Source organism: Chroicocephalus ridibundus, chromosome 13, assembly GCF_963924245.1.
Source record: "Chroicocephalus ridibundus chromosome 13, bChrRid1.1, whole genome shotgun sequence".
Classification (NCBI taxonomy): Eukaryota; Metazoa; Chordata; class Aves; order Charadriiformes; family Laridae; genus Chroicocephalus; species Chroicocephalus ridibundus.
In genome coordinates, this window is record NC_086296.1 from 2420427 (window position 1) to 2441190 (window position 20764).

At 56.4% G+C, this 20764-nt stretch overlaps 1 protein-coding gene across 2 annotated transcripts in view; it reads left to right on the top strand.

Annotated features, from left to right (window-relative positions):
• Positions 1-9006, top strand: part of MN1 (MN1 proto-oncogene, transcriptional regulator) — a 111227-nt gene extending 102221 nt beyond the window's left edge. Inside the window, exon 2 of one of the 2 annotated variants that reach the window (XM_063350905.1) lies at positions 5800-9006. In XM_063350905.1, coding sequence (XP_063206975.1) covers positions 5800-5987 — 188 coding nt within the window. In that variant the 3' untranslated portion in view covers positions 5988-9006. The remainder of the gene's footprint in view (positions 1-5799) is intronic. The other variant, XM_063350907.1, reaches the window with a different exon arrangement.
• Positions 9007-20764: the final 11758 nt, after the last annotated feature.

Consider the following 20764-nt stretch of genomic DNA (forward strand, 5'->3'; position numbering starts at 1 on the left):
TGGTGCCGGTTCTCAGTGCGGCGTAATGGAGAAGGGCTGAGGAGGGAGCGTGGCGAGCCCCGGCGCCGCGGGGTACCGGCAATCCTGCTCCGCCTCCGGTGGGAAGCACCGTGGCCCCAGACGGCCAACAGCAGCAGCGCGCCATCTCTACCATACCCTGCTGCTGCCTTTTCCTCTCCCTCCCGCTGTGCTCTGTGCCCCACAGACCCCACGGGGTGGCCGGCATCCTGGCAGGGAGCTGGCCATCCCCTCGCATCCTCCATGCCCGTGGGAAGGGGAAGGTGATGCTCCCTGTCTATGGAAGATCTGGGAGTGCCAGGCGTCTGCTGTCCCGGTGGGGGGACACTGGCAAAGGCCAGTCCCAGCTGCCACCCACCCGCACCTCGGTCCCGCATCAAGTCGCTCGGCACGAAGGCCCCAGAGCCCCTCACTGCTGGCGTTGAGCGGCGTCCAGTCCCCATGGCTAGATGTGTCTCATACAATAAACAAATTCACACTGCTCTCCCGCTGGCTCTTCCTGGGTGGGGCCTGCTCCCCTCGGCATGCATCGCGCCGATTTATTGCGTTATATTGGAGCGGTGCCTGAGCTTGGCTGGTTTCTTTAAATCTTTTTTGGAGAGGGGTGGGCTTCGGGAGAGGGGGGAGCTTCGGGAGAGGGGGCACAGAAATCCTCTGTAGTAATTCCTGTTGACTGCAGTGACCAGCGAGGCAGAACTGATCAACTGCAGGCTTCCCTGCTGCTGAACTCTGCCAACAAAGTGCTTACATCTGCTTTTACGCTAATGGGAACTTTATGGACTGGCGTATCCCCCCCAGGAGCAAATTCCGACAAGGTCAGAATCCAGAAAGTTGCCACTTGACACCGGCCGTGAAGCCCTGAGCCAGCCGGAGGAGGCCAGGTTGCACCGAGGTCCTTCTGGGGCAGGGGATCTAACGCTATCCTGTGCAACTGATAGCCCGGAGGCCTCCCAAACGCCGCTGCTGCCGCCCCGCTCCATCCCGGGGCACGCTACCGCAGGAGCCGCGCAGGTAGATGCCATGTCGAGCAAGGCACTGAGTCGTGCGGCTCAGCAAACGGAGGTGAGATGAGAGTCCAGCCTCTGGCAGCACTCCATGCTTTGGGAGACTCTGGGCTCCATTTGTTGCCGTGGCAGAGTCCTGCCCCGGGTCCGTGCTGCAGATCGCTCGTCCTCGGGCAGAGGTTTCTGGAGCAAGCCCCGCTCTTGCTGCACGTTCATGTTGGTGGGGACTCTGCTCTGGGAGCAGCTGCTCGATATGGAGCAGAGATGGGTGCCGCGCGCGCGTGCCTTGCACCACAGGGCATGCAGGGGGTTTGCCCCAAGTCAGTGGGTAGTTGGTGATATGGCAAAGCAGTGACACAGCTGTGGAGGGCGTTTGGTGGAGACTCATTGGCAACCCTGGCTTTTGGAGGTGCGGGGGCCTTACGGCACTAAAAATCATAGAATCACCCAGGTTGGAAGGGCCTTTCAGATCATCGAGTCCAAACCAACCATCAACCTAACTCTGCCAAAACCCATCACTAACCCATGTCCCTAAGCACTGTGCATACCTGTCTTTTAAATCCCTCCAGGGATGGTGCCTCAGCCACTTCCCTGGGCAGCCTGTTCCAATGCTCGATAACCCTTTCAGTGTCAAAAGTTTTCCTGATATCCAATCTAATCCTTTTCTCTTGCCTCCTTGCTGTACACCACGAGCTGTGCTGTCTGAAGGCGGGGGTGGACACTGACTTTCTAGGCCCCTCTTTGCACATGGTGTCTGGGACAAGAGGTGGCTGCAGCGGGGGCACGGCAGAGCCAGTGAGCAGCTGGCCGGTATCTCCACCGCCGCACATGGGCTGGGCTGTTACTTTTGTAGCCGCGGCTTTTTTGCTTCCTTGACCATACCGGCAGATCATATGGTGCTCTTTGCATACCTAGAAGGTTATGCCATGGCACTGACATGATGGTGGCGAAGGCAGTGCTGCTGGGTCCCTGCCCAGGCTTGGCCATGTCGCTCTTGGCATAGGGGTGTGGGGTGGGCATCGGGCACCCACCGGCTAGGGGACAAGTGTCGAGCTGTGAGTGCGCTGGGTACTGAAATTGTGAAATGATTGCTTTGAGGGCGTGTATTTTCCTGAATTTAATGAATGACCATTCCACGTTAATGTTTATTAAGGTGATTAATACTTTAATTTGGGTGGAAGAGAGTTTGCAGAAACATAACTTGCTTCTACACAAGAGTTACTGTTCATTTTTCAGGAAATATAATCAGTCCAGACAAGGCCTGCTGAATTGTGGCCTGCTTTGGCAGCCCGGGTGTGAAAGATTATGGACGGTCTCCGATTAGCTGTCTCTTTTTTAATCTAACATTACAGGGGCCTAATTGCTTTGACTTTGACTAAAGAGAAGATGGTTTCCGTAAGGGCGTCCCATGGACCTGTGCTCTGCCTGTGCGTCCGCTGGCGCCGGGCACGGCAGTCGGGGTTGGATCTCCAGCCTCCCCCGTGCCAGTGCAGCTACCCGGTGTTGCACAACCCATATTGCTCTCCAGGACGTTGGTTGGGTTTTGTGCTACGTAGGGTGTTGGTGGCCCCAGCTCCTTGTTGCTTCTCTCCTGAACAAGGACCAGATGGTATTGAAGGGGCTTCTGCATCCTGCCCTGGGGGGCTGATGTTCACCGTGTACAATGCACCCAGTCCAAGGTGTGGAACCTGGGCCATCTTTGCTGTTGAGTGCAAGAGCATGCATGCAGTAGGGTCTCCATATCCCTCTATCTGGGCAAACGGGTAGATCTTTAGCCTTTGGTGTTGTTTTTGTAGTGCTTGGACTCCTGCTGGGTTACAGGAGGTTACAGCACGGTGTTGTGCCCAGACCAACCCTGTGCCAGGGAGGCAGCAGAGACGGGTCCTCTCCGAAGTGGGAGGGGTTTGAAGTTTGGGAGAGGGACATCCTTGCAGAGCCTTTACCGCAGCCTTGTGCAGGCGTGCTGTCCTCTGCTGGCTCGGTGACTCTATCCTGTGCTGCTCCCGAGACCTTTGCCCCGAAGTTGTGCTGGAGCACAGGGCTGTCCGGCTGCTCCGGCCGCTGCAGGGTGATTAGTGAGGCAGGAGCATCCCTCCAAAGCATGGTGCTTCTCCTCTTCCTCCTCCTTCCTTCACCCTGCTCGAAGCTCTGTCTGGTTTTAGCTCTTTGAAACAAAGCCCGCACCATCTTCCGTGTCCCTTTGTGGCACAGAGGTGGCCAGGATGAATGCATCTGTGCACGATGATGGGGGAGGACAGGAGGCCGATGAACAGGAATGAGAGCCACTGTGGAAGAGGGTGGCAGCAGGAAGGTGGGATTCTGTCGTGCCCAGCACCCCTGGAGTGCTCCCTGGGGAGATGGCCCAGGGCATCGCTCCTGCTCCCACCGCCCGGATGCAGTACGCAGACACTCTGGACCCCTGGCTGCAGAAGGAGATCGGTGTCTCTCTGCTCCTTGTTGCTGGAGACGTGACCGCTGTGTCGCAGCCGGCGGGAAGGGGCTGCAGTCTCTGCCCGGTGCCGGGGGAGCCGGGTGCTTTCAGTGGCAATGACCCGGAGAGGCCAAACACTGGCTGTGCCAGCCTGGCTCCCCGTCCCCTCCCCGCTGCGGTCTGCTGCGACCGCTGCCTCTGAACAAACGGAAAGGCCATTTCAGAGCAGGCAGCAGTGAATCAATTCTGTTTTTCTCAAGCATTTAGTGTTGCTTTCAGTTTGCTTTGATGATGTCTTCTCACAACTAGTGTAAACAGACTGCGCAACGGGGAGCACTCACATGTGTACAAGAAGCTGCACATGAAAGACAGAGGCATCTTGAAAGCCATAATAACGCTCTGAGTGCCAGTTAAAGGATTTGTCACTAAGAGCACTTTACAGATAGAAAGAACTTATTAACTAGTGTGACTAACAGCTTGCAAGGTTTAATTGATGTGTGTTTGTTGTCCTTTTATATCTCTCCTCCTCGTCTTCCTCTTGGCACCGATTCCAGCAGTTGCTGGTGCAAGAGCAGCAGCCTCTACGCTGCCTGAATAGGTACCAGGATTAAAAGCAAAGCCAAGCCCTGCCCCGAGTGCCCCCGATCCTGGGCTGCCGTCGGGGCCGCAGCGGCCCCAGGAGCTCGTCCCTGCCATCCCGTTACCCCCCTTAGGAACCTGGGGCTGGGCTTATTTTCTTGCTCGGGGTTCTGTTATTCCTCCCTAAGTGATGCTGAGTTTTTGAAGATAAAGCTTTTCAATGCGTGAATAGTATGGATAATTAATGTTTCTGCCAGACAGACTACTCATTGCAAGATTGATTGACTATTAAGGTCATAACGCAGAAGCCACCCACACGAAACAAACAGGCTAATGTTAGACTTCAGCTTAAGCCGAGGGTTGGTCAGCTGTCCACGGTCACAGTGGGGGCTTCCAGTCATCTGTCAACAAGTGATTGATTGATGTGGACACCTTCCAATCTTATTCTGATTATTCTCAGCAGCTTGCCTGGTGGCCATTTTTCAGGAGTTGGCAGCACTCAGACCTCCAAGACTCAATGCGATGACTGCATGGGGGTTAACCCTTTCCTTTGATCCGAAACGTCTTTGTTATGGGCAACAACTGCCGTGCACGAGGGAAGGGTTGTGTTTGCGCGCCCTGATTACAGAATACGCTGGGAAACTTCCAGAGATCACATGCGGGAACGACGCTTTGACTTTCAGACGTTTCTAATTGACTTGGCCTGAGTGAAGCTGCGAGCGGGGATCTGCAGAGAATCCATCTGGAGCAGAGCAGATACAGCTTTGTAACCTGGCTTCTTTGTCACGCTGTCTTTTGTGGGCAGGTTCATGTGCCACAGAGTAAACTGTGTGCATCAAGGCCCCAGCAGCAGAAAGGCAAACGCTAATAACTCGGGTAGGAGAGAATTTGGTATTCAGAGGGAAAAAAAAAATAAGGATTTGGATGTACTTGTCCTCGTGTGAGCGACAATGAGTTAAAGAGGGCTCTGCTGTTTTTAAGGATAGCTCCTGGTTCAGCGCTTTGAATTCACTGGGAGAAATTTGTTGCCTGGATGGTTTCTGTATGTGCACATGAAGATGACTTAAATATATCTCTCTGTAGCATTTTATGTACATGTTATACTTGGTGTGTGCCCACACACGTGTCAGTGGGAAAGTGAAATTATAATTATGTATGCTATATAGTGTACATTTACAGTATATAAACATGTTTGAGAGTTCTTTTTGTTGCACGTGTGTACTGCAGATTTCCATTTCCCTGTCGGTTTCCCAGCAGTTCTGGTTTCACTGTTCTGGGGGGCCCTGACGCCTGGCTTGTTCGCCTTCCCGTGCACTTTCCATCCATGGTTTTAGCATTCGTAATGTACCCTGAAAAGCCTGCCATGGGGAAACGTCAAGAGCCCTTTCTCTTCCAAGAGTTAGATCTTTATGTAACTCAAGTGTATCGTTGCATTTTTATGGTGCAATCCAAGTGCTGTAGCGTAGCAGAGCTGGCACAGAGCTGTTGTGCACAAGACTGCGACAGGAGAGCTGCACTACACTGCTGTGGGCGCTGGTGCGTTGGCACGCACACCTTGGGATCCCAGCACGGGCCCCTGGCAATGGCGGCAGTCTGATATTTTTCCCACAGAAGATGCTACAGCTGGCCCCCATCCAGGACCATGTAACGTCGACCTTTCCTGACCAAGCAGGGACGGGGTCTGAAGCCAGATGGAGCTGCTGGGAGCTGGGCTTCTCTAACCATGGCCGGGTTTTGCTAATCCCGTCTGCTCTCCATCCCTTGCAGGTGGTGATTCGTCCCTGAGCCACACGGATGCCCGCTCGGACAGTGCCTCCATGCAGCACCATGCTGGCCTTGTTACCGACTGTCTCCTGGACTCCAAGGACCACCTTCCACTGCATGGCTGGGCATCTTCCCACTCGGAGCTGCTGCACTGGGCGGGCTCCCTGGCAGCGGCGCTGACCTGCACCTAAGTGAGCACCGTGCCCCATGCCCGGTAGATGTGGTAGGCTCCCAGCGGGAGGCAGGACGGACACGAGTTTCAAACAGCCTTTGCCCACAGGCAGGTGCACCATGGTGACGCTGGTGGAGAGAGCGAGGTGGGGTGTATATAGGTTTGTGGGAGTATGCTGGGGTTGGTACCACTTTGGGAGGGCATTTAGCTTGAGCGCCACCAGCTAGCTGGTTTCACAGACTACCTCCCAAAGGTGTTTTCTGGAGTGAGGGTGTGAAGCGTAGGACTCTGCTCCGTCTGGAGATGCTCACCAGTCCTTCCTGCAGGAAGGACCCTCTCCTCAGCCACAGAGGGGGTGCAGCTGGGACAGCAGCAGCAAAGGTCTCCCTGGGCTCCATCCCCCTCCTGCTCAGCTTCCAGGGTAGTAGTGGGCTGGGGTCTGAGAGACAGATACCTGCTCGGGCAAGGTCCAGCAGGAAGGTGCTGCAAATCCATCCCTGTGCAACTCCCCGAGAAGGGCCAGGCAGAGGCTTCTCCCCAGCCCTGCATCAACCCCTTCGCCAGAGCGAGCGGGGCTGTGCTGGGGAGGGAACAGAGTGACCTGTGCTTGTGTAAACTGAAACAGGGGACTGAAATGCCACGTGCCCTCTGCGGAGTTTTTCCAGGGCACAGCAGAGCCATGTGCAGGGTTCAGCCCTCTCGGCCAGGGCTCCAAGGGCTGTTGATCTGAGTGGATGAAAGAGGAAGAATTTGTCTCCAGGGGCTTTCGCACCAGCACCGTGGCCTTCCCCTCTTCTCCTCAGGCATCCCATGTTCACGTGTCTAGTTCCTGCTTGGCTAGGCAGAGGGACCCTTGTGAACCAGAGGAAGGCCTCTTATAGCAAGAAAATGAGTCCACAAAAAGCAAGTGCGTTAGTTTTGTCCACGGAGTTGTAGCGTGAATTGCTTATCTTCCCTCAGGAGTCCTTCCCTCCTGGGCCTTGGCCAAGGGGCACCACCACTTGATGCAGCACAAGGTCTCGGGCATTTTCAGTAAAAGCTCTCTGCCACCTTAACATCTATGGGATGCAAAGTGCTCTGGGATTGCCACAAAGTGCAGCGGAGGTGCAGGAGTTAATGAATCAGTTCCCATGGGAGATTGTAGAGCTGCTCTTTTAACTTTTGTTGAGCAGAAAGTGGCGTGTTTGGGCACAGTCATGCCGTGGAGCAGTGGAGAACCCAGCCTAGATCCTCCATCCCTAGCAGCCTGTGTCCTCTGGACGTTGAGCATCAGCCAAGGAGGGAAGCTGCTGAGTGCTTTTCCGTTGACTGAAGGTGGTGAAGAGTTGAAAGGCACCAGCGCTGCTTGCTGACAGCTCCAGCTCAACAGGGTGTGTGGGATTTCCCTGGAGCCGCCCCAAATGATGGACCCAGAGCAGTGCTGCTGGTGGTGCTAGCCCTGGGACACATGGAAGTAAACCTTCACCATGCCCTGGGGAGAGTGTACCAGCATGTCTCCTGCAACTTGTTATGTAGAAGGGTGAGATACTGTATAGTTATTTCTCCCTCTCTGATCTCTAACATGCCACTGCAGTACATAAGACGGTTTTGTGTATTAGAGAGTCATTCTGATAGGGGTCCACTCAAGACTTGAGCCTCTAGGCTTCCCGTTTGGTCACATAAATCTAACAAAGAGTTTCAATGGCTGTGGGAAACAAAGCGGTCACCTGCCGTAACAGAAACCCTGTGGCTGGGCTGATTTCCTTCTTGCCACAGCCGTCCCGTTGTCCCTCTGCTGTGCCCAGCTCATCCCCGGCTCCAGGGTGCTGTCTTGATCCCAGTCCTCTGCTAGCCAGGTCCTGGCAGTGCACACCTCCGAGGCCCTTGGCCGAGCTGACAGAGTTGGTCAGTGTGGGTCCAGCGGCAGCAGGGTGGCCTTGGTGCCCCTCTTGTGACACTCCACTTGCCGTTCCTTGGCCTGGTGTCCCCTCCGGGTTGGCCATCTCAACTGGGCCACTTGCGCTGAGCACAGAGCTGTGTGAGCTCCTGCAGCCCAGCCCTGGTCCTCCTCTCCAGTGCAGTGTGGCATCCAGATGTCCCAGAACCTCCACCGCGCTGAGCAAAGGATGCGACAGCCTGTGAGATGGCAGCTTGCTGGTGTGGAGAAGGGCTGGTAGGGAGCAACCTGGCAGTGCTTGCCTTCTCCACCAGCGGCTGCAAGCCTTGGTGTCCCCGTGGTGTGAGCCCAGCCAGTGTGGCCTCAGGGCTCCTCCTGAGGCAGCGTTGGTATAATAACACTGATGAAAAGCTGATTAATCCTTGTAAGCGAGCCGCAATAGCTTCCCTCTAGAACTGAAGAGATTACCACTGATTTGTCATCCTGATTGTTTCAAAGAGAGGTGCAATTAGTTGCTCTAATTTAGCTTCGCTTCTCACTGAGTGGCATGACAACTGAGATGTAATCAGTAGATCTGCGCGCGGTGGCAGCCACTGATGGGTGCAGCTGTGCCCGCCACCATTTCACATGCAGGGGGTGGCCGCCAAGATGGTGGAGCACCGCGTGCTTGTGTTGGATGGGCCAAATCCCCTCGGTGCCATCCAGCCACGGGACAGTGGAGCAGTGAGTGCTACCCTAAGACCCCCACGGGGGGTGATGGGTGGCGTTGGATGTGGGCATGACATTACACTTAAGGTTTTTTTTGGGAAAAAAAAAAAAAAAAAAAAGGTGGAAGGAAATCTTGTATTTCTTCCTCTGCCTCCCCCAGCTGTTGTTGCTCTTCTTTGCCGGGTACAATAAAATCGATACCAGGTACAGGAGAGGGGTGGGTATTTCGCTTGAGGTTTCCCCCTTTCTGAGGACTGTCTTCACTTTGGGAAAGGTACAACGCCACTATGGAAAATGAAGAGCTTGTGGCACATCCCCCCCAGCCGGCGCAGCCCTCCAGCTCCCTGCTCCGGGTCAGCAGCCAGCCTCCCCCTGGGCAGAGAGGAGGGAACACATGGTATTTCAAAATGTGTCCATTTTCAGTGAAACAAATCACATAAAAATTCAATTCAAAACGAACAAAATAAAAATGCTTTAAAAACAAAACCTGCCTGTGGCTATTTCTTGGTTGAAGCTGTCTCTTTCTTTTTTTTTTTTTTTCCTTCTTTTTTTTTCTTTTTTTCCCCAGGAAGGCATTTTGTTTTCGGAGCGAGCTGGCCATGCTTGCTTGGGGAGGGTCTTTGCGGGGCAGCTCACAGCAGCTCTGCGCGCTGGCCGCCGGCCGCCCGTGCCCCTCGGCCCCTGGCCAAGCGCCGCGCAGCTGCTGGGCTCATGTTCCGCGGCCACGGCCCAGCACGGCACAGCACGGCACTCCCTGTGTCACTGCAAGGTCGTGCTTTTCCCCGGCTGTGCGGCCCCTGGACTCTCCAGCTCGGCCATCAGCTGTCGTCCCCCGCCAGGCTGGCAGCCCTGCCACCCCACGGTGCCCAGGGGACACCGCGCTGGCCATGGGGACCCTGCACATCATGTGCTAGTTCAGCCCTGGGGGCCACGCTCTGCTGAGGTGGGGGCGGTGCAGAGCCGAACCTGCCCCTCCGTAGCTCAGACCCCCCGCTCTGCTCCCCCCCAGCACGCAGCAGCACTCCCGGGCCAGCGCTGTGCCCGGGCTGGTGGCTCGGCCGTGGTGCCGGGGGGAGAGCCAGGCTGGTGTGCAGCGTGGGGTTCACCTAAACACCCCTTGGAAGGGTTCCCACCACCGGCTGTCAGTGCGGAGTTCACTGCGCCCTCAGCCCCTGCCCGGTGCCGCGATGAGCATCCCCTGCCCAGGGCGGATGAGCCGCAGGGTTCGCTCAGAGCGACAGCCCATGCGTGGCGAACGGCACGGTGCCACTTTGGTGCCAGAGCTGGCCAGCTTGGCAGGATGGTGTCTGAAACACTGACATGGAGGTGAGCCCACCGATCCTGCCAACTGTGCCCCCGTCCCATCTTTCCTCACCCACGGCAGCGTGCAGCGAGCGCAGCTCAGCGCTTCCCAGCTCTCTCCCAGCCGCAGGCAGTGGCCGGCTGGCTACCGCACCCACTGCACCGCTGTCAGTTGATCCGAAGGGCAGCCGGGGTCTCGGCGGTGCCAGGTGGGCTGTGCCGGACAAGTGCCATTGGCCGGGACACGTTCCCCTTGCTTTTCCTGGCTCGGGTCAAGGTTGGCCTCCATGAACTGGCTGAGGGACCGTCTGGCACAGGGAGCACCAGCAGGACATTTTCAAGTGCTCCTGCTCCTCTCAGCTAAATATAAGCCCCAGTAGGAAGCCTACCTCTTGCTAGTTTTATGTTTCTTGCCTTTGCCTCTGTGCTTCCTAAACCTGGCAGCAGGCCCAGCTGTCTCCAAGTCTAAGATGAAAATACCCTTGCAAATCCTACTCATAAAAATACCTGCTGTATTCCCAAAACATGCCTGAGATAGCTTCCAGAGAGGATGGGGAGCTAAAATAAGATGCATGAGCTCAGAGCCCCATTTTCCACTGGCCCCGCGGCTCCCCTCGCTGCAGCGCACCGTGCTATGGACTGAAATGGAAGTGCTGCAGCGCGGGGTGGCTCGGAGCTGGGACCCGGACAAGCTGCAGCTCTCCTCGGAGCCGAAGCTGCTGCAAACCTCACGTGCAGCAGCAAAACACCTCGCTCCCCATGCTCACCGGCTGGTGTGCGCAACCTGGACCATTGCTCCCACCAGCAGCATTGGCCTCAGCAGAGGAAACCTGAGCCTGAGAGCGGGGTACGGGGCTGTGGGGTGGTGTTTGGTCCCCAAGCTTAAGGTAAAGGAAACACCCTGTGAAGCTGCTCAGCCCCAGGAGGCCCATGTGGCCGGGCTGCACTGGTGGTGGCACCCACCACGCTCTGCCGCAGACACCAACCCCTCCCCGTGTCGCTCCCTGGCAAGGCTTCAGCGGCAGGGACTGAAGGGGAGACACAAACCTGGCGTGCCTGCCGAGCCGCACCAGACTGCGACGCTGCGTACCGGGGTGGCAGGAGCCACCGCTCTACCTCCACCTGCCGGGCAGCCCCCGGGCGAAGGGACGAGCCCTTGGAGGGGTGGCATGAGCCACCCATGCAGCGACGGGTTCCCGGCAGGGACACAGTCAGTGGAACAGGGTGTCAGGCTACCTGGGAACCTAAATCTCAGCCTTGTCTTCTGCTGCAGGCTGTGAATGCGTCCCAGATCTTTTCGCGCTCACACGTCATTTTTTTTTTTCCTTTTTTTTTTTTTTTTTTTTTCCTTTTTAACAACCCACTGCTTCTATTTTGACGCCAAAACATTTCCTGGATCAGACACAGATGTCCCCACAGTCACGTCCTGCCATTGTCTCTGCTCGGCTACTCCGAACTGCCCGCAGAGGCGGAGGCAGACGCACCCGCTGGTTTTCCCTCTATTGCAGGCAGGGACGTGGTGGCCGGGAGCTCTGGGCAGGGAGAGTGTCCGCCTGCCTGGAGCAGGGTCTGGGGCCGGCAGTGGAGCCACTGGCTGCTCCGGGCACCCAGGCTGGGGCTGGGGCGGTCACAAGGGCACAAAACCCTCAGTGGCCATCAAAGGCCACTCCATGACTCACACCCCCGGACACAGCTCACATCAGAGACCCCTTCTTGTCCCTGCCAGGCTCCACACTAAACCAGTCGGGGGCTGCTTTTGTCCTTAAGGCTGCCCTTTTTGGGACAGGCTGCTCTGCGCTGTGCTGCTCCGAAGGTCTTGGAGGATTGTTGTTCCCCAAGGAGGATGAATTCGCAGCGGCAAGCTCTGTGGGGAGGAAAGCCCTTTGGGGCTCAACAATGATGCTAATGGACCCTGGGTGGCCTTTGTGTCCCCGCCAGGCACCATGGCGGTGACCAGGCAGTGAGGGCCAGCACTCAGGCCGCGCAGCCCGGCACCCCGGTGACAACCCTATGGCTGGGCGCTTTCCTGGGTGCTCTGAGCTGAGCTTTATTTGGCAGGGCAAAAGCTGTCCCCTCTCTTTGGACAATTACTTCCTGAATATCATTTAACACTGGGCTGGATGGCAATATTCAAAGTTAACCACTCCACTCGCATTGCCTTATATGTCAGCAAGTGCTACTTAATGATCTGTGAATGGAGGGAATGCTGGGAATGGGACGGACCGCGTGTGAAATATCTATCCAGAGTCTATAAATAATGCAGCCTCTTTATGCTTTGCACAGTTCGGAGCTTCATGGGAGGAGCATCTCCCCGCTATGACTGGAAGAGCCTGTAAGTGATTTGGGAATGAAACAAAGGCGATGAAATGCAAAGAGAGGGACCATTCAGTTTGTGAAATATCCTGCGAATGTGCCTCAGCCGCTAAGGGCCAGCTCCTGCGCTGCCACCAGCGCCCCATGGTCTGTGCCCACGCACCCCAGGACGCGGCCCCTGACACCCACCCTGCACTAAATGACTGTAAAAACGTCTGCAGGAGCAGGGCCCCTGCCACCCCTCCCGGGGCTCTGCCTCTCATCGGTAATTAAGACGTCACCGGGGCTGCCCAGTGCCACCAGCACCGGTTGCAATTGCCAAGCGGGTGGCAGCGTCCCCGGCGGTGCCAGCTCCGGCTTGCGACCTCTCCCTCCGGTGTCCCCCGAGCTCCCCGACCTCGGCTGCTTCTGCGGCGGTGGATTTCTGACTCGATCCCTTTTCCTGCTAAGGAAAAGACCTGGCAGTGGGGAAATAAAGGCGGATTTCTGTTAGAGTGGCTTTGCGTCTGGTAGGTTTTCTAGGGCAACGTGTGGGTTTTCCCTGCGTGTTTGGAAGCCGCCGGTTTTTGTTGGAAATGCCAGGCGGAGGCGGGCTGCATCAGCAGTGCCACAGCGTGGGTGTTCAGCAGCCTTCGCTGGACACACCGAGGTTGTCTTCTCCGAGACGCGCTGACAGCCAAGGAAAACCACGGCCGCCTTGCGCAGACACGCAGGCGGACGGTCCCTTTCCCTGGCGCTCAACGCTGCCCATCTTCTACCTGCCAGTGAAAGCAACCTGCCCCTGCCGGGCTGGCCCCGCTCCCAGCCACCGGTGCCAGGGCCACCGCCGGGTGGCTTCCCAAGCACGGAGGGTCCTCTCTGCCTGGGTCGCATAAATTTGATTAATTACATGATACGGTTCTGTCATAAACAAATATTCTGTCATTGCGCTGCATCTCTTGTGAAATTTACTGTACGCGGCGCTCGCAGTGACATCTGTATAATTAATAACTGCAAAGCGGGAATGAGCTGGTGTTGCACCAGCGCGGCAATGATGAGGAAAAGCGGAGCCTGTCTGCGGTGCACCCCCGGTGTTATCTGCCGCGGAGCAGGTGGAGTGGCCCCAGCGCCGGGTTTTGCTGCCGGGGCCGTGCCTGGCTTTTATTTTTAACACCCTGCTCCCAGGCGGTGACAAGCCTTCGCTAAGTGAGGTAATAGCCAATTGATTTTGTTCCGTTTTGCAGTGGGCAGTAATAAATCACACGGCTTGTCAGGGGGTGTTTCATGTTTTCAGTGAGAGTGTGCCAGCAATTAACCATCAGAAAGCTCTTGTGGCTCCGCTCTTGAAGACGTGGCTGTGGCTTGAAACTCAGGAATGCGCAGCCCTCCGCCACCAAAACAGAGCGGCTGCGGTGGAGATTTACAGGGAGGTTTTATTTCCAGGCTCTGAAGTGGACAGAGCAGGAATTGATGGATGAGCGGGAGGAGCAGCTGCCCCATTCAGGGGTACAGCCGCCTGCGAGGGGACATGGGAAGGGTGGAGCTGCGGGACATCCCCATCCCCATCCCCATCCCCATCCCCATCCCCATCCATCCCCATCCCACTACTGTCCCCATCCCCACCCTCATCCCTGTTGACGTCCCCATTCCCACCCCCATCCCCACCATCCCCAGCCCTGTCCCCGTCATGCCCCGTCCCCACCGTGCCCAGGGGACCCCCAGCGATGGGGCCGGCGGAGGAGCGCGACCCGAGGAAGCCAGCCCGTCAGTCGCCAGCTCTGCAGCCACGCTGGCAGTGGGTCGTGCGATGCGGACGGGGCGAGATGGAGCTGCTGGGCACTTTCTGGCCCTGCCGTAGCCATGGCTGTACGCTGCCATCCCGGGCTCCCTGTGCCCGGCTCCAGGCATGCAGGTTCGCCGCATTGGGGTGCAAGGAGGCAAGCACTGGATGCGCTTCCCTCCAGCCCTGCTACATGCGACGCAGGGTGTCTTGCCCGTGCTGCGCAGGCTGCTCGGCTCAGTGTCTCCCGTGCCGTGCCCCCGCGGGTGCCACCAGGGCCGGGTCCCTGCACCCTTGCGAGCCCCTGGGGTTCGGCTGGGCTGAGGCACACGGGGGTGATGGGCTGTGGGGTCAGCCCGCTCCCCGCATCCTGTGCCTTCCCCTCTGGGCTCCCGCTTGATGATTCCCAGATGGTAATCGCTCTGCTTTTATTTCCCGTAACCTTTGTTACTCTGGGAAGGCGGAGCGCAGAGTCGGAGATAGAGGCTGGGGTGAGGGATGGCGGGGAGGGTCGGGACCCTGGGGAATAATACTGGTTTCAAAGCAAGGCCTTTCACAGACCTCATTTGCATTTGGAAATAAGGAGTGACTGCTTTGCATTCAGAGCTGGAGGCCGCCAGTCCCAGGGGGGAACAAACGGGAGCAAGTGGTCAATTGATCCCCGATCAGAATAAGGAAATTATCTTTGGGGTTACCGCTCTTCTGCTGCGTGTCCCGGGGGCTCCGGCAACAAAAGACCCTCCTCCTGCAGGCTGCCGCTGCCCACGGGAGCCGGGGTTAGGCTGTAACTTTCCTTCTCGTTGCAGCACTAGGAATAAAACATCCAGAAGCGCGGAAGAAGGGGGTGGGTGCAGAGGAGCACCCCGAGCCACCGTGTCACTCCCGGTTAGATCAGAGCTGCCTCCTCCCAGGGCCACGCTCTCCAACGCTTCCCAGGACGCTGCTGGAGATGACACGCTAAAGCCCCAGTGGCTGTCTTAGGGAAAATAACAAATAAAAAAGTGGAACGACTCTGAAATGGGTGAGATGAGCACGCCCGGGCTCTCCTGCTGCTGCCCAATGAGCGCTCCACACCCAGGGCCATGTCCTGCCCACCCTGAAGGACAGACCCGCTCTTTTTTCTGGCGTTTGCATGGGAAAAACCTCTCTCCATGAGACTGTGTGCCTATGCTGGCAGCTCGAGGCTTGCACGGCCGTTTGGCGCTGGCCATCGGGCCCATGGATCTGCATCCCATGCATCTGTGTCCCACGGGGGGACTGGTGCGAGCCGGGCAGGCAGCGAGGGGAGCAGCGAGGGGGGCTGCGGCTCTCTGGAGATGGGCGATGGCTCTGCTGCTTCCCGAGGCTGGGAACGGCAAGCAGGGTGGCTTTTGTCACTTCAGAGTCTGAATAAAGCAGGAACTTTTCAAAAGCTGTTGGTTAGCTCACCTTAGAATCATAGAATCATAGAATTGTCAGGGTTGGAAGGGACCTCAAGGATCATCTAGTTCCAACCCCCCTGCCATGGGCAGGGACACCCCCCACTAGATCAGGCTGCTCAGAGCCCCATCCAGCCTGGCCTTAAAAACTTCCAGGGATGGGGCTTCCACCACCTCTCTGGGCAACCTGTTCCAGTGTCTCACCACCCTCATGGTGAAGAACTTCTTCCTAACGTCCAGTCTGAATCGACCCATCTCTAGTTTTAATCCATTCCCTCTAGTCCTACCATTACCCGACATCCTAAAAAGTCTCTCACCAGCTTTCTTGTGGGCCCCCTTAAGATACTGGTAGGCCACTATAAGGTCTCCTCAGAGCCTTCTTTTCTCCAGACTGAACAACCCCAACTCCCTCAGTCTGTCCTCATAGGAGAGGTGCTCCAGCCCTCTGATCAGCCTCGTGGCCCTTCTCTGGACACGTTCCAGCACGCCCATATCTTTCTTGTAGTAGGGGCTCCAGAATTGGACGCAGGTGGGGTCTCACCAGAGTGGAGTAGAGGGGGAGAATCACCTCCCTCGACCTGCTGGCCACGCTTCTCCTGATGCAGCCCAGGATACGATTGGCTTTCTGGGCTGCAAGTGCACACTGATGGCTCATGTTGAGCCTCTCGTCCACCAGCACCCCCAAGTCCTTTTCTTCAGGGCTGCTCTCAAGCCAGTCACTGCCCAGCCTATATCGGTGCTTGGGATTGCCCCGACCCAGATGGAGGACCTTGCACTTGGTCTTGTTGAACTTCATGAGGTTGGCACGGGCCCACCTCTCCAGCCTGTCGAGGTCCCTCTGGATGGCATCCGTTCCCTCCAGCATGTCAGCCGCCCCACACAGCTCGGTGTCATCAGCAAACTTGCTGAGGGTGCACTCTATGCCACTGTCCATGTCGCTGATGAAGGTGTTAAATAAGACCGGTCCCAGTACTGATCCTTGAGGGACTCCACTTGTCACTGGCCTCCACTTGGACAGGGACCCATTGACAGCCACTCTTTGGGTGCGGCCGTCAAGCCAGTTCTTCATCCACTGAATTGTCAGTCCACCAAACCCATATTTTATCACCTTGGAGACCTTGATCTCTCCTGCTATCCCACCGGGTACCGCCACTCTCTGCGTGTTCTCCAGATGCACATCACGTGCACTTCTAAGGGGCCTGAGATATAATAAATAGGTTAATATTTTCTTTTGTTACTAAAACTTTGCTTTTTCTGAAGAGTGATTTTAGAGGAAGAAAATTAATTATTGGAGGTTCTGTTCCCTAATTTACATGGCCATCTGCGGTGCAGTCTCGCACTCTGTGATTTCATGCCAAAATCCTTCCTTCTCAGTGCAAGAGGATGATCTGCAGGGCGGCATCACCCTGGTGCAGGGTCTCTGCCCGTCTCCTGCAGTGGGTTTGCCACAGGGGCTGTGCGGATGGAGAGCGCTTCCCACCTCATGGTTCCCCTCTGTGCTGGTGTGAATGAGAAATAATTCTTCTATGGACAAAGGGACCAACATGCGTGTGTGAATGCATGTGATATGGCCAGAAAAGGCCCTTGGGAAGGCTCCTGAGTAGGGGGAAGGGCTGTGCCACTTGTACCTCCCTCCCTGGGACCTGACTGCCCAGTAAGACCAGTTTCCCCATTGGCACCAGTTGCCACAACTCTGTGACTCCACCAGAGGTGCTGGCACCAAAGCACCAGCATCCCGCAGCGTGAGCCCCTAGAAAAGGGGCTGGGTGTTTTCATGGAAATGCAGCTGAGATTTCATGGGTTTGTGGTGAGTTAAAATTCCAGATTTGAAGTTTTTGTCATGGAGCTTTGGCCAGCGAAAGCCGTGGAGAAACCCCAGCAAGCGTGCGCTGGGTGCCTGCTCCTGCCCGAGCTGCGCTCGTCTCGTGTGCGCGGGGGAGTTCATCTGACTTTCGTGGGGTCCTCCCATTAGAAACAGGTGCCTGACACTTACCGTAGGGTCCCCAACGCAGCCACCCCATGGGGTGAGCGCTGGTGGCCCCACAGAGCCCAGGAAGGACCCGTCCCATGGCTGCCGTGCCGCAAATTGCACATGGGCAGGACAGTTGTTTAAAAACCTCCTCCATGGGAGGCAATGAATGGACTGGAAAGGCAGTTCTTCCTCCCCTCCAGGCCCCCGACATTTTTGTGATTTCATGGGAACTTGTAGGAAAAGAGTATGTGTTTCCTGCAGCTCTGGGAAGAGGAGCACGGTTCACAGGGTTTGCCGGGAGAGACGGATTTCATGGGCCCCTGGGCGTGCAATGAGCCAGGTTCTGCTCCTGCTCCCGGAGCGGTACCTGCCTGCACGGGGGGCAAGTGTGGCTCATTGCAAAGGTGCTAGAGGAGAGCACATGCTGCACATCTTGGCGTGAGGATGAAGAAGTCCTCTTAGAGCCGTGCCGGAGCAATGACATCTGGGGGAGCCAGACCTGCAGCTGGCTGCCCACGCAGCGGTGCCAGCAGCAACTCTAGGAGCGAGCCGGAGGAAACCTCCGGAGCCCGCTGGTAGCCCAGGTCTCTCTGTTCAGAGCCGGAGCGTGCCAAACGCCCTGATGGCAAACTGTGGGGCCGGCAGAGCCGACTTGAGCTGGGGCTACACTGCCTGGGGCTGCGGGCTCACATCCCAGCCAGCCCCTGCATCTCTGTACAGCTGCAGGATAAAAAAACAAATTAAAAGGAAAAGATGAAGGTGTTTTGATGGCTGGCACTACTGGATGTTGAGGCAGTGTGATAGAGCCCGACTACACATCCCTGTTACACCTTCCTTGGGATTTTTTCACCTGCACCCTGCTTCCAGTTTATTTTTTCCATCTTTGCTTTTATTTTCTAACATCCCAAGTGACTTCTTTGTTACGTGATTAATATGCGTTGTGAACTTGCAGCCTGGAGTTTCACGTGTTGCTGGGAGCTGCGTGGGAGCCAGGGGCAGGTGATGCTCTATCTCCGGCTCCCGCAGCCCTTTCTCTCGCAGACTTCGGGGTGGAAAAAAATTCCGTCTCTACTTGGACTCTATTTATTGCCACAGTGTGAGACTGATTAGGGGTGACACAGCTCACACGAGTCCAGGTAATGCCTCATACGGTAGCAAGTGACCCAGAAACATCCTGGAAAAGTGCAGCCAGGAAATAGCCCCTTGGAGTAAGTCAGGGTGTTTGCAGGCATTAGCTGTCTCTTGAGTCTCCGTGCCCGCTGTGATCGGGGAGAGGAGGATTGCTTCCCCGGCACTTTGGTCTTAGGCAACGTCAGCGAGTGCGAAGGCTGGTCGTGGGCAGTCTCGTGGCGCAGATCTGTTGAAAAGTCAAAAACATGGGGTTTTTTTCTATCTGCAAGAAGCTGGCATTTTTTTGTTTAGCTGTTTCATGGATATCTGAACGACGGTGCTGTAAAACAGCCCCGGGTTTTCCTTTTCCTCGGCGGCAGCGCTCCTTCCCGCGGCATTGTCAATAAAAGTTACCGGCTGGTGCCAGAGGAGACGGGGGTGCACGGGGGGGCTGGTGTGCGCTGCCGTGCCTTCCCAGCACACCCCGCTCATTAAGGCCCAGCGCTGCGACAACGCTCGCCTTCGTGCACATCCTCGCAGCGCGCAGGGGGCTGCAGACAAGGAGCCAGTTCAGGAGCAGGAGGTACCTGCAAACAGGCGCTGCCGGGGGGAGGCTCTCCCCGTCCGCTTCCTCCAGCAGAGAGAGGAACCGTCAGCGCTTGGCCCCTGCTTCCTAGTTCCATCAGAACGGGGCTTTTCCCCTCCTTTCGGTAAACTTGTCCGTTAGTTGTCTGCGGAAAGCGCTCCGTACATTTTACGTCCTGTCAGCAGGCCTTCACAGCCCGTCATTCCGTTCCTTTTCACCACAGTCGCCACGCTCTTGCGCATGATTTTTTTTTTCAAACAGAGCCTGCTCGCCTCATCCAGGGAAACCTGGAGCTTGTTCCTGGGGCGAGGGCTGGGGCAGGGGCATTTTGGGCATTTGCATTCCCCAATGCAGGATGTTCTAATACAATTTAAAGTCACGGATGGACTTTCTAGAGGCAGCGTGTGCTGGCCACAGAGGCATTTGGCTTGGCAATCGGTGCAGACATAGCGAACAACATATTTTTAAGAAACAGAACAAAACTGCAGGGCTCGGCAACACCCATACACAACAACTGTACCGACATATTTTGGCCATCAGCACGGAGCACTGCAACACCCTTGGTGGCCGTTGGGCTTCTGCTGACCCTCCAGAAACAGGGCTCATTGTCCACGGCCCCCCCACCCCGGGGAAGCCCCAGGCGAGGAGGGGTCTGTGAAAAATCGCTGTTCGGCTCGGGGGAACTGGTACAAAGCAGCACTGGCAATCTTTTGAGCTACGCTTCTGAATCATCGCTGCACATGTCTTGTTTCTATAAAAAGAAACCAAGGACAGATTTGAAATCGTCAATGTCTTCTTTGCCCGGCTAAAATCAAAGATTTCTCCAGTCCTTGCTGTCTATGCTGGAGAGAAGGAATGTGTGGGGTTCCTAAAGACTGGGCCTAGATTTTTTGTCTCCAAACAATACAAGGTAAAATTAGGGCATGGTATGCACTGGACACCTTAAACAGGAGACACTCATACGCATGAGATAAAGCATGGCTACAGGAATTGCACCAGTGTTGCACGTCTGAACTCCTTTGGCTTTGGGTAAGCGCTGACCCGATACCAACAGCAGCGTTTGAAGCACCGGGTATGTCTTCTTTCCCTGGTATCCCACCTACTTTTCCAGTCTGAACGGGGGCAGCTGCAGTGTGAGCTGCCATGCGGGACCCTCCTAATGAGACCGTGTGTGTGGCAAGGACTTACGGCAGGATTTCCGAGTGTGTGACCTAGAAGCACAAGTCTCATTTATATTCATGAGGCTTGAGCACTTCTGAAAATCCCACCTGAACCCATTCATCTGTGTATAGGAATGAGACGTTAGTTGACACTAGAAAGGACCTCTCACTTCGGCTGAGGCTTCCAGCAAAGAGAACGCGGGACCTGGGATGTTCTACAAGAGATGGCTGGAAACCCATTTGATTTCACACTCGGTTGGTAACAGCAAGGTGACCCGAGGAGGGCAGGAAGGGAGGAGGATGAGGCGGGCGGGCGGTGATGCTCAGCTCCGTCTCCCTCTGAAGGATCCCTTCTGAGGGCTGGGGTTGCCCCAGACCAGCCCTGCCAGGGGCTGCCCGTGCCCACGGACCCCCAGCACAGCGTGAACCTGCTCGGCTGCCTCCTCGCTTTCCCCTTGTGTCGCACTCTTTCGGCATCCTCTGGATGCAGAAAGCAGGGCAAGGTGTGTGCCTGGTGCTGCCTGTCGGATGGGGGACTGTGAGAAATAAGTTCCGGTCCGAATGAAATAGGCTCAGGCAGAATCCTCTGTGA